The sequence below is a fragment of the Heteronotia binoei genome, chromosome 7, assembly GCF_032191835.1.
Source record: "Heteronotia binoei isolate CCM8104 ecotype False Entrance Well chromosome 7, APGP_CSIRO_Hbin_v1, whole genome shotgun sequence".
In the NCBI taxonomy this organism is placed as follows: domain Eukaryota; kingdom Metazoa; phylum Chordata; class Lepidosauria; order Squamata; family Gekkonidae; genus Heteronotia; species Heteronotia binoei.
This window is the reverse complement of record NC_083229.1, coordinates 99,901,587-99,915,223: the sequence shown is the minus strand read 5'-3', so window position 1 is coordinate 99,915,223 and position 13,637 is coordinate 99,901,587. Positions and strand designations below refer to the sequence as shown.

Sequence of the window (13,637 nt, the reverse complement as noted above, 5' to 3'; positions counted from 1 at the left end):
TGATCTTTTGTTTGAGTCAGTAATATGTGAGATAGGTTGCAACTTTCAAAAGCAAGATAAATTGCACAAAGCAGATACAGTGACCTGGACTTCCATGGCAAAGTGAAGATTCAAAGCTGGGTTTCCCAGATTCTTGGATGGCACTCTACAACTACATCATGCTGGCTCTCCTTCTTCTTGTGGAAATATACTTACTGTGTTGTCCCAAGTAAAACACAACATTTTGTGAACTCTTTGAATAACAGACCTCACTGTAGAAAACAGAAACAATGAATGTCAACCGTTCAATAAATACTTACTACGTTAATAGTTTCAGCTGCAGGAACTTGCAGCAGATTTGGTTGATGGTAACTTGTTGAAAGAGCCTGTGACTCAAGAGTACTTGAATCCTGAAGCTGTTGTACTGCTGGAAATTGATTTGACTGACTGTAGCCATCATTAACCGTAAAACCTGCCATAAGAAATAATCAGAAGCCCTTACATAATTATACATAACCCAAACTTGTTCACTTTACAGCAATTCACTTTTTGCAAACAAAATCACTTAATTGCACGTCACACCTACTCTGTCATCATGATTCCAGGAAAAAGGTATACAAAACCTTTTTACAAGTCCTTTATATAATGCTGGCAACAGGCTGCTCTGATGGGTACTGAAATTCCTGTCTTCCCTACCCGAATTGTGAAAGCACCTGCACTGATACTGCCATGAAAGGCTCAGCGCATGTGGTCCTCCTAGCAAAAGTATATATTAAATAATAATAACATTTAATTTATATCCCGCCCTCCCTGCCAAAGCAGGCTCAGGGTGGCTCACAACATAATATAAAATACAAAGATTACATAATATAACAACAATCTACAACATTATACCATTTCCTTAAAATTCCCTTAAAACCATCTAATTAAAACCAATAATTCCATGCAATCGTACTCGGTGCTACATTTTCAAAAATTTCCAATCTTACTCATTTACAGATTTTCGTAACAACGGTACAGCAGAATCCACATTAAGAAAAGGCCAGCTGAAAGAAGGTAGTCTTGCAGGCCTTGCACCTCCTCTGGTAATTGATTCTACCAGTGGGGAGCCATGACTGAGAAGGCCCTTTCTCTTGTAGTTTTCAGTTTGGCCTCCTTCAGCCTGGGGATTATCAGTAGATTTTGTGAACCTGATCTCTGGGGTACATTTGGGGAGAGACGGTCCCTAAGGTAGACAGGTCCTCGGTCATATAGGACTTTAAAGGTAATAACCAGCACCTTGTAACGGATCTGGTACACAATTGGCAGCCAGTGCAGCTCCCACAGCCTCGGCTGTATGTGCTCTCACTTAGGGAGCCCTAGTAACAGCCTGGCTGCCGCATTCTGCACTAGCTGTAGTTTCTGGGTTTGGCACAAGGGCAGCCCCATGTAGAGGGCATTACAGTAGTCCAACCTCAAGGTGACCGTTGCATGAATCACTGTTGCCAGATCGTCATGCTCCAGAAAGGGAGCCAACTGCCTCGCTCGCCTAAGATGAAAGAAGATGGATTTGGCAATGGCTGCTATCTGGGCATCAATTGACAAAGAAGGCTCCAGTAGCACCACCAAGTTCTTGACCTTGTCAAAAACTGGCAGGGGGATTTCTCTTCCCAGACCACCACGACTCAGGCAAAGGACCTCTGTCTTTGCTGTATTCAACTTCAGCTTACTCAGCCTGAGCCATCCTGCCACAGCCTGTAACACCAGGTCCAGATTTTCTGGGACACAGCCAGGCAGGCCGTCCGTCAGTAAATAGAGCTGGGTGTCATCAGCATATTGATGACAACCCAGCCCATACCTCTGGGCAAGGGGATGCATGTAGATGTTAAACAACATCGGGGAGAGGACTGCTCCCTGTGGCACCCCACAATTAAGTGGATGCCTCTGGAACAGTTCTCTCTCAATCGCCACCCTTTGTCCCTGACTGTCAAGGAAAGAGGAAAGCCATTGCAAAGGCAATCCCTGAATCCCCGCGTCGGCGAGGCAGCAGGTCAGTAACCGATGGCCGACCGTATCAAATGCTGCCGATAGGTCTAACAACATCAGCACCGCCATGCCACCTCGATCCAGATGTCGCTGGAGGTCATCCACCAGGGCGACCAGCACTGTCTCCGTCCCATGACCCAGACGAAAACCAGACTGGTGGGGATCTAGCACGGAAGCTAGATATTAATGGCACTACAATGACAGACTCAGTAGAACTTAATACTATGTGTTGTCACATCAATACAGGAGCCTAAAGGATTGGTCCACATCTAATAATCAACAATATACTCAAAATAATAGATGGCAAGAATAATTTCCTCTTCATCCAGAAAAAAATAGCAAAGGTACAAGTGTTCTGAATATCTACTAGATATCCACAGTGACAGATCACTTACCCTTAGATCACCTTCATTTGAACAATATTCTCCACAGAACATAATTTGAAGTTTTCTTAAGAAGCCACAATTAGTTCAGAGCCACTGAAATTTTGAATATTTTGTACACATGTCTAAGAGGTTGACCCAACTCCCTGTATCTACATTGACATGACACTCTGCAACCTTATCACAAAAATGTAAATTTAGAAGGAAACATCCCTGAGCTGATGGCTTTCCAATTCTTTGAAATAGTAGACTGGAGACTTTCTAAAATTCAAGAACAAAATAACATATTTTCAATATAAATTTTGCCAGTAGACACTATATATGCCTAAAGACAGCTGTTCAGAAATAAGCTGTCCTGGCAAACACCTTTTTTTAAACCTTCATTCATAGGTTATATAATTCATTAGTTCGCAGTACGAAACTGTGATTCAGTTCCAGTGAATCCTTTTGATTACAAGGTAGAAAATATTGCAATCCCAGAAATAGAAAAAATCTTGGCAAAGTATTATTATAAAAGCTAGAAATGTAAAAAATAGTACAATCGTAACAGACCATAAACAAAAAATGTACCATTGTGTGCATGTGAATATTCAGAGACAACAAGTCCATATTATTGTACTGTGATACTGTATACTATGATTTCGTCTTAGCACATTGATCTCAATTACAACTTGCAGGAGGTATTTAAAAAACAATTATCCTCATAATTACATAAAAGTTTTTGTAAGATATGGCATTCAGTAACTGCGGGTTCATGAGGTAAATAATTATTTGGCTAGCTCCCAAAAGCTTTTAAATGTTGAATAAACATAATTTATTAGTATTTTACACAAAATATTCCATATAAGCAAGAAAAAACAGTGCCAGCATAATCAGCTACACCATTCTAAAACTATTATTGACTGCTGTGGCTTCAGAAGGATGCGACTTAGCTGGCACTGTGGAACACCTAAAAGGAACAGGTAATCACAAAGGCTAACATAAATACAGTCTGAAACCTTCACATTCCTGTCTATTTCATAAAACTGGGAACTGAGGAGAATGAAACACGTATGCAGACACAGGGAGAGGGTCCACCAATTTAAACACATGTATCCATATATACCTACCTGAAATGCAAAATTTCTCAAGGGCTCCAGGAACTTCAATAACACTTCAAAGTGTAGGAAATCTGCAGAGAGCATTTCAAGTAGAACAGAAATCTTGTACCAAAGAGACTTTAACCATTCTTTGTCTAGCATTACCAAATGAATTAGATTTCTGTAAGAGCGATAGCCTATGATTTGAAATATTTTTCTCTAGAAGTATGTAATTAAAACTAGGTTCACTATTAAAAATGAAATACAACAGTGATATAGAAAACTGTTTGGTTTTTGTTTTTCCTAAATACTGAAAGACAACAACTCCTGAACCTGGATATTCACAAAGTGGGATAGAAGTATGTAACTGGTTTTGGAAATCTAATAATACAGTTTTAGATGTGCTGAATTCCTTCCATGCATGGGATGACATTTCTAGACTGTAACCACTCTACAACTACAAACTGTTGAAAATATAATTCCAAAAACCTGTTGACAAAATATAATCACCTGTCACGTTGTAAATTACTATTTGTATTTTTACTAACCTTGTGATAAACCTTGCTGATCAAATGATTGCTGTGTTATAGTTTGCTGTTCAAATTGATTTATATTCTCTTGCAATGCATGTTGGGAGGTCACAAACCTATCTGAAATTAGAAATACAAATTCAAGGAAAGAAAACTAAGCACCTGACAAACACCCAAATTAATTTCAAAATTTCAGAGGGAGAGACTGATTTTTAAAAATCATAGATTAAAAATGCTAACTGAAGAGATTCTAGAGATATTTAGATATCTTTAAGATTTAAAAATATGATTTTCATGATGGAATGTAAAAAAAAAATTCATTTCATATACTGACCACTAAAAAAGTTGCTTGAGAAATCATTTACATTTCCTGTTCAGGGTCCATACAGACATAGTTAACAGGGAAAAGCTAAGTATGAGAAGCATTCATGTGCTTCACTCACCAAACATTACCTCACCACAGAAAGCATGTGACACGTTATTTAAGATGTAAAACATAACAGAGCATTTCCCTGACATCATAATCAGAACCTCCTATTGAGAACTCTAATCTTTGAACCAAGAGCCTCATGTCCCACAAGTAAGTTTGAGCCCTTTTTAGGCACAAAACTGATGTATAGGGCTGTGCTTGCTTCACAGGTTTCTTGATGGCCAGTTTGCTAGTTGAGCTGATGTAAATTGTGTCATTTTGATTATGTGTATTTTCAAAGGTTTATATAAATGGTTTGTTTTTAAATGTAGTATTTTTAATTGTAACCAGCTTCCTGAGCTCCTTGGAAATGACATGAAATGTTGAACCTACCTGAAGGTTTCTTATCTTTAGTGGGGTGAAGTCATCCAGAGGTCTATGCAAATTTTTTGCAAGTCTCTTCTGGTTGGATTGGCTGACAGTCTTAGAATAGCCCAACTCTGAATAACTTCCAATACATACAGTTCTTTTTCTTTCTATTTTCTGGGCAGGAAGTGGGTGACTTCACCCCACTTCAACAAAAAATACTCCCAGGCGAAAGGGGGCTACAATTTGATGTGGATAATTTAATATTTTAATGATTTGTCTTTATATTATAAACAATAATATTTAAAATCCAGCTTTTAATGATATTCAGTGATTTTTAATTTAAATACAAAATTTATCCATCTGCTGATGAGTGGCTAGCCAGTCGCTGCCCCTCACCAGCTGTCCGAAGCATTGGGAGCCGTGGCTGGGTGGTTACAACAGAGCCGGCTGAAGCTGAATCCAGCAAAGACGGAGGTCCTGTACCTGGGTCAGGGTGGGGTGGCTCCCAGCTTTGGACGGTGCCATATTGGTGTCAGCCCAAAAGGTGAAGAACTTGGGAGTGATCTTGGATGCCTCCCGTTCCATGGAGACCCAGATCACGATGGTTGCCAGGTCTGCCTTTTGTTATCTTCAGCAGATCAGCCAGCTAGCACCATATCTATCCCCCCAGGACCTGGCTACAGTGATCCATGCAATGGTCACTTCCAGACTAGACTACTGTAACTCGCTCTACACTGGCTTGCCCTTGAGACTGATCCGGAAACTGCAGCAGGTGCAGAATAAGGCGGCTCGCCTGCTGACTGCATCACCTCTACAAGTGGGCATTCAGTCGGTTCTGCGCAGTCTGCACTGGCTGCCTATTGAGTACTGGATCCGCTTCAAGGTGCTAGTTTTTAACGTTAGTTTAGTTTAAAGCCTTATGTGGCCTGGGACCAACATACCTGCGGGACCGTCTCCTTCCATATATGCCCGGGAGGTCATTACATTCGGACTCCCAACATCTGTTGGCCATCCCCGGCCCAAGAGACACCCGCCTTGCCTCAAGTAGGGCCAGGGCTTTTTCAGAGATCCGGGCCCTACCTGACTTATTAGCCTTCCGTAGGGCCTGTAAAATGGAGCTGTTCCGCCAGGCTTTTAGTTGAGGCTGCAGGCATCTATTCATGATCTAATTGGCCTCCCCTGCTGGCACTGCCACCTGTGCTATAAAATGGAATAATATCTGCCATCTCTACGGGATAGCATCTTATCATGATGTGAGAAGGCCAGGCTGGGCAATATGCGATGATACAGACAATTTTCTGAGTGCTGTTGAGTTATTTGTTTATAAAATGTTTTTATTGTATTTTATTGTTGTCGTACCCCAGGCACCCCTCCCGGTCTCCCGGTGCAGCCGTCGTCCCTCTGTCCCGGGCGGCCCCCCTTGGGTACTTTGTGGGCGTTCCCCGGAGGTTTCAGAAACAGGGGTGGGAGCCAGGTTACTTCACCACAAGCCCCCGTTCCCCTGTGCAGTGGGCTGTGCAGTGGCTCCTGTCCCTCTCTCTCTGGAGGCAACATCAATAAGCACTGGCCAGCTTCCTCCCCGACCTCCTGCCTCCCTCCCTTTTATCCTCCCATCCCAGTCCGTCCTCCCTCCTGGGTTCCACCCCTCCCTGGCTCCACCCCCCTTCAAAGCCCCGGACACCCAGGAGAGGCGTGCCGGGGCTGGGCTGCCTGGGCATGCCTCGGGCGTCCTGGGCCTTTGCAGCGTGCTGGGGTGCGGCGTCTCTCGCCGCCACAGATCAGGCAGCTCTCCTCCTCTTTGCCCGGCGCTGGGCTCGGCTTCTCCCTCCTGCTCCCCGATGTCTCGCTCCGGCCATGCTCCTCGGACCCGGAGACGAGCGCGTTGGCTGTGGGGCGTTGCTCGGGCCGCCGTGGGGGCTCCGTCCGCCCAGGTGAGCGGCGGGGCCGCCGTGGGGGCTTGGGGAGGTATGGGAAGCTCTCGGGGCAGCGATGGGGGGGGAACGGCTGGCAAGCATAGAGGGGTCCCCCTCGCGCAGTCCTCGCCCGAGCCGGGTGGGACAATTTTTTTATCATATGTTGTAGAAATAGAATAGAAATATACTAAAATAATAAATAAATAAATTTAGGGATAGAATTACATTACATAATTTCCTTTTTACTATCTTCTTTAGTCTATGTTTTAAACAATTACCTTCATCTTGCCCTAATGGTTGATCGGTCAGTTGAGGCCTCAGCCCAGCTTCTTCTGTGTCCACAACCTGCTGCCGGTCTAAGTCCAAAATAGCTTCTTGATCTGTGGTGACAGCTTCAGTTTGCTGCAGCTCTTCACTTTCAATCTCTACCTGCATCTGTGTAGATACATGAATGCTCTGTTGATCTACTGTTGTATCATCAATGGAAGCAGCTTGCTGATGTTGCTGCAACTGCTGTGCAAGTTCATACCTGGAGGAGGAAGAAGAAATGTCATCTCATTTTACAGTGCAGTAGACAGTAGGAGCTTCTTTTAGTGGTGTACATCTTCAGAATAATATTTGTCAAGGGACTCGGCATGAATTTGGATGCCTCCTTAACTAGGGAGGCCCAGGTCGCACATGCTGCCAAGCTGGCATTCTTTTACCTTTGCAATGGTTGGCAACTGGCTTCCTTCCTGTCCCTCCCTGACCTAGCCACAGTAATCCATGCAATGGTCACCTCCATGTTAAACTACTGTAACTTGCTGTATGCTGGCCTACCCTTCAGTCTGGCCCAAAAACTCCAGCTGATCCAGAATGCAGCAGCATGAGTCTTGATGGGAATGCCATGGATGACACATATTTAACCTGTGCTGAGCCAGATGCACTGGCTTCCAGTGGAGTACTGAGTCAGGTTCAAGGTCTTGGTATTGACCTTTAAGCCCTTGGGTGGTCTGGGACCAGTGTATCTACGGGACCATCTCCTCTGCATTACACTCTGCAGATAATAACCTGCTGGTGATCTCTGGCCTCAATGATATCCAGCTGTCCTTGATTAGAGCCAGGGCCTTTTCGGTCCTGGCCCTGACCTGGTGGAACTCTCTGCCTAACACTGAAGAGCCCTGCAGGATCTTATACAATTCTGCAGGGCCTGCAAGGTGGAGATGTTCTGCCAGGCTTTTGGTTAAGGACAATGTTTTCAACATGGCTGGCACCCCTCTTTCTCCTCTGACTGTGTTTCCTCTCTCCCTTCCAAGGAAGAGGCCAGGTGGTCCAGAAATCTGGGATGTAAATTTTACGAACACCATCTTGGAACTAATTTTAAATTGGTCTTTTTCAGCGTTATTCACTTTCTTACACTGTATTTTAATGTTCGTATATCTGTTTATGTCCAATTGTACATCACCCAGAACCTGACATGTTGGGATAGAATGATTAATGAATCAAATAATAGTACTAGTAGTAGCAGCAGCAGCATAAGGCTAGTGCATGACAGGACCTATTTCCTAACCCATTTCAGTCACACAAGATTTCTTTTGATTTACTTGTAGGAGAGTACAACTATACAATATTAGTGAACATTATGGATCCCACCTGCTAATTGTTCTCAGCACACAGCATGGCTATGCAACAGGAATGCTCAACAAGGGAATACATCCTTCTCAGATTTCTACATAGGAGGATGTTCATCATTATAAAATGTGGTTTTATTTAAGGCAAACCAGATACCAATATAACTCTTGGACAAAACTTGTTTTTCACAGCTTTTCTTTAGTTCCAATCACATGGCCCACATATATACTACTGCCATTAACACAATCCATTTAAGAGTCGGTTGTGTCGTGGTTAGGAGCATGAACTCTAATCTGGAAGAACTGGGTTTGATCCCCCACGCCTCCACATGCAGCTGCTGGTGTGACCCTGGGTCAGTCACAAGTTCTCGGCAGAGTTGTTCTCTCAGGAGCAGTTCTATGAGAGTTCTCTGCCTCACCTACCTCACAGGGTGTCTGTTGGAAAAGGGAGGGAAAGGAGCTTGTAAGCCGCTTTTAGACTCTGAGTGAAGGGCAGGGTATAAACCCAGTATCTTCTTCTTAAACACATGTCCTACATATCATCCATTCACACATACAACCTGACAGCTGGCCAGTGTTGTACAGTGCTTCCTTTTCTATATGCCCCATCCAACCAGTATTTCACCACTTCTATCCCAAAGCTCTTGGTGTTAGCATTTTAATTCCATAATTTAGTGATGTTTAAATCACAAACACTATGGTTTTGCAATATGAAGCTCAACAACAGTAGTCATGTTTTGTGAAAAGTATCTATTATTTTCCTGCAGTGCACGGCCATGGGTGACTCTTTAATTCAAATGATGAGCCCAGCAAGTTTGGCTATCACTCTGTGTGATATTACTGAGTGCCCTAGAACAAAGCCCCGTCTTCTTCAGTTCACAGAAGTTCCATGACAGAACCTCTGGAATTTCTTAACAAAATGAGAGGCAGTATAGCGTCATGTAGTAACCGACTGAGTTACAGATCATAATGTTCCCACTTTGAATCTCACCTCAGCAAGGCACTCTCAGATTGTGCAATCAGGGGATAATAATACTGGCCTTTCTTTTCCTGCCATCAGGAAATCACTACAAGACCATATTATATATTAAGTGCTCTGTACATTATGAGCACTATATAAAGGCTAATAATAAACAGTGTTGTGGAAAGGCCATAACAATGAGAACACCCAGGAGCATTCACCACAATTAGTACACCAATGGCAGAGCACAGGTAAGTCTGTGGCTCATTTCAATCATGTGAACCCAGGATTTTTATAGTCAGCAACTCAGGAAGATTCAAATACTTAAGCTCATGTTTTCCTCAGAACTACTTCTTTTGAATTCCTGTTTTTAAAAATTGATAAATCTTGTCTTCCAGCTCTTAAATTTGACTCTTCATCTGAATCTGTGTCACATCAATAAACAACTAAAAGACTGTCTTTAATTTACTTCTTACTGTATTGATCGTTCAAAATTCCAATAAGTAAGAAAGTACACTCCTAGATCAAAAACTGGTATCAGTACAGCTTCCAAGTGCTGAAAGGTGAAAAGAATTGCTAAAAATTCAAATGTACATACCTGTGTGTTTTCATGTGTTTTTTGCAGTTTAATGATGTTTTGAATGTTTTTTGGCAATACGGGCACATGTACGGCCGAAGGTCATTATGGATTCCCATATGCCTTCGCAAACTACCACCAGTAGTAAAAGCCCCATTGCATATAAGACACTTGAAAGCTTTTAATCCAGTGTGTGTCCGAATATGTGCTTTTAGCACTCCAGCAGACACAAAACCTCTTCCACACTGAGAACATTTGAACGGTTTCTCACCAGTATGAGACCTTAAAAGCAAGTAAAATAAAAATCAAAGTGTGATATAAATGGAAGAAAAAAGCAAGCAAACAAGGATTGAGCTCTAGGTCAGTGGTAAGCTTCTCATGAAATTTCACTGAGAAAAATTAGAATATTACATCCAAGTTGGATCAGACCCATGTTCTATTTACAATGCAATCACATAAGCAGATTAAAACCCTCTTTACTGGAGTCTGTTGAAGCTTTCCTATAGGATTCATATGACCATATACTGGCATAATGCGGTCCATGCAGCTAGCACCATTAGTAAGATGCACTGTATTTTGGGCCAAATAAAGTTTTCAGACTGTCTTGAAGGCCCACGGTCCTTTTTGTCAGAATCTGTATGACAGTGGTCAGATGCTAAAAGATAAAATTCAAGGTGGGTCACTGAAATCATTATTTTAGATCACAGGACTAGTCAAAGATGTATAAAATAGCTAGAAACAGATGATCTTCCAAAAGAGTTTGCATGACACTTCTCCATCTGTGGCTATTTGACAGTGTTTGCCAACAAAACAAAACATGATAAATCTGTTAGTTAATGCTACTGGGTCTAGAGGGATGAATCTTTCTCCTTTTAACCAAACGATTCTCTGGGGAAAAAAGAAAAAAAAATTCAGCAATCTTGCAGATCTGCCTTCCCTGCCCTAAAACTGCATGCCTTGGAAATTAAGAAGAAATGTAAATACATTTTTTTTTACCTTACCTTACTTCAAGAGATGTAAAATTTTAAGAAATTTTGAAGCCAAGAAAAAAACTGAAAACTTGTTTGTTTGTTTTTCTTGCAAAAAAATGGGGAATTTTGAAAAAAATATGAAATATGTGCAATTCTTAGTGTCTTAACAAACCTAAATTAACAGCAGCTTCTGCCATGAAAATATATTATTTATAGCTTACTTAGCATATAAAAATGCAATATTTGACGTAGCCATGGAATTTAAAATTATAAATGCATAGTCTTCTACAAGCAAAATTGCAAATATAAATAATTGCAAAAAAACCCTGCAATGCTATCTTGTACCTTAATTTTTGCTATCTGCAAGGTTGAAAAATAGAAGTTAAGCAGAAAACACAAGCTTCGTGATAAACAACATAAAATATATTATTTGGACATAAAAAGAAACACAAATGGTTAACAACAATAATAATAATAATAGTATCTACTCAGATATAATTCTTCCTTCTGTTGCTATCTAGTTAGAGAGTGCAAAGTTCTCAATGAAACTTTCAGAGTTTTCCCTGAGACTTGGTGCTATTTATACTACAACTCCTTCAGATAATTTTCCTCTCCAGCCCAGTTAGGGCAATAAGGTATTTATTACCCAGTCTATGGATATATATGTCACAATGGTTTGAGAGAGAGATGAAAAGGTCAAGGAAATACAGAAGGCATGCAAAAACTGAGAAGAAATAAAAGCCCTGCATGCTCCCTCATGATGATTAGATATCCTTCTAGGTACAGAAATTCATCCTGGATTTAACAGCTGCATATGTCTACAGTGCCTACCTTGTCTTTAAAAGTGCAAAACAGATTCAAAAGGAGAAAATAATCATAGGATTTTTTTTTCAGTACTCCCCTAAATCTCCCATTGCAAAAACTGAAAAAGGAAAAAAAAGGGAGGGAGAGACTGGGTCCCCCCAATCTTCTAATTTTCCCCCTCCCCCAGCCCTTCACATCTCTAGGTAGGACACAGGTGAGAAAACAAAAATAGTTATTTGTTGTCCTTTTTATGAACACTGTAACACATTTCTTTCCCTTACCTGATATGTTGTTTAAGATGGCAAGACTTTTTATATGCTCTATGACAGTAATAGCATTTGTATGGCCTGTCTGCTTCATTCACAAAATTATTATTGAAGTAATTTTGGAAGAACTGGCTATTCCTTGGGATTGGCTGGATAAGGCCTATATAAAAAAATAACCATTTGTTAGAGGGTTGTAATTTAGAAAGCATCAAAGATTAAAGTTAGCATTTGAATTGTTTTAATGTAATTTTTTTAACTTAATGTTTAACTCAATGTTTTATTGTTTCATTGTGAACTGTGAGCTGCCATGAGCTTGCTTTGGAGGGGAATGAGGGATATACATTAAATAAACCTAAACAATGATAAGAATACAGTCACAAAAATGAGCATTTAACAAGGAGCATTAAACTGGCTTTCAAAAATTATCATATATTTCCTTAAAAAGACAAAGTCCTAAGAGGAACAGAAAACAGGCATTATATTTTCAAAAATACATTTAATCCTCAATTTCCTTTAGTCATTGAACTTAGGCTATCTTTTTAGCACCTTGTATATATATGTCAGGTGATCGTTTTCTTCTTTTAAAATTGTTGGTTAAACATAAGGTACTGAAGGAACTTTTAAAAGACTAAAGAAACTGAGTCATGAATATGTCTTTGTTCCTTCAAATGCTACATGACCAACAGATTAACATTAGTTAAAATACACAATTATTTCTGTGATCTTATTGAAAGAAATTTTATATGCTCATCCTTCAAATCTACTGCATGTACCTAGGGTACAGTCCCATGACCAGTTTCCTATTGGTGAGCCACAATGAATAACATTGGACTTACTTCTGCTTAGGATTGCTTTCCTTGAATCTACAGACCAGAAACAGAAAGCCTGTGGAAGCATGATTAATTCAGGTAGAGTTTATATGGTTTCATATATGCATAGGCCAACGCAATTATGTTAGTTGTTCTCACACAGCAGGGGACAGCAGTGCCTGCCACCACTCTGGTAAGGGTCTGTCTGGGAAGGCCCAGAGCACCGACCCCAACCCCATCTTCCTTCTTAGCAAACTTCTATCTGTGACCAAAGATACGTGAAAACCCAGGCAGTACAATAACAAGAAGTTAATTATAAGTGCTAAAAAAAAATAAGTGATTCGTAAAAACTTTTAACACAACAGTGAATATGTGAACAGTAAAGGTTGGTACAAAAAAATAAAAGCCCTGACATGACTGACTAGATGTTCCCTTCTTCTAATTTGAAACCAACTCACTCTCCTTGGGTGAGGAATTCATCTCCAGCTGCCTTCAAGTTCAGCCTTTCCAGAGAGAACAACCGTTTGCAGCTTGAACTTTTTAAACTTTCCTCTCAGGTCCCACCCCCTCTGTGCAAGTTTTCCCTCCAAAACTGCTGCCCACCCAAGCAGAGGAACAGAAGGGATTCTTGGAAATGTAGGCCCTGTAGCTACTCCAATACAGGCCTCCATGGAGCTTGCAGGCCTCACTAGGCCTAGAATCATGACAATTGTAATGCCATAGGCCATGACACTGTAATAGTACAGGAATTATGGCTTTCCATCCTAAATGCTATGGGCTTGGAGGCCTGGAGAACAATAAAGTCTACAAACATAATGCTTTTCATAACCATGACTAGCAAAATACAACTGAAAAGTTTTCCTTGGGCAACCTTTGACCTGATTAAAGACAGGCATTCCACTTTCATTTTTATTCCAGATCTACATATTGGGAATACATATGAACAAAATTA

General features: G+C 41.0%; 1 protein-coding gene across 4 annotated transcripts in view; it reads right to left on the bottom strand.

Moving 5' to 3' along the window:
* The window catches only part of ZNF236 (zinc finger protein 236), a 76,249-nt gene that overhangs the window by 38,309 nt on the left and 24,303 nt on the right, over window positions 1-13,637 (bottom strand). For all 4 annotated transcript variants that reach the window (XM_060244090.1, XM_060244088.1, XM_060244089.1 and 1 more), the window contains exons 13-17: window positions 11,892-12,036; window positions 9,857-10,117; window positions 6,966-7,216; window positions 4,015-4,116; window positions 300-451 (exon numbers count right to left, since the gene is read on the bottom strand). In XM_060244090.1, the coding sequence (XP_060100073.1) occupies window positions 300-451; window positions 4,015-4,116; window positions 6,966-7,216; window positions 9,857-10,117; window positions 11,892-12,036 (911 nt within the window). The remainder of the gene's footprint in view (window positions 1-299; window positions 452-4,014; window positions 4,117-6,965; window positions 7,217-9,856; window positions 10,118-11,891; window positions 12,037-13,637) is intronic.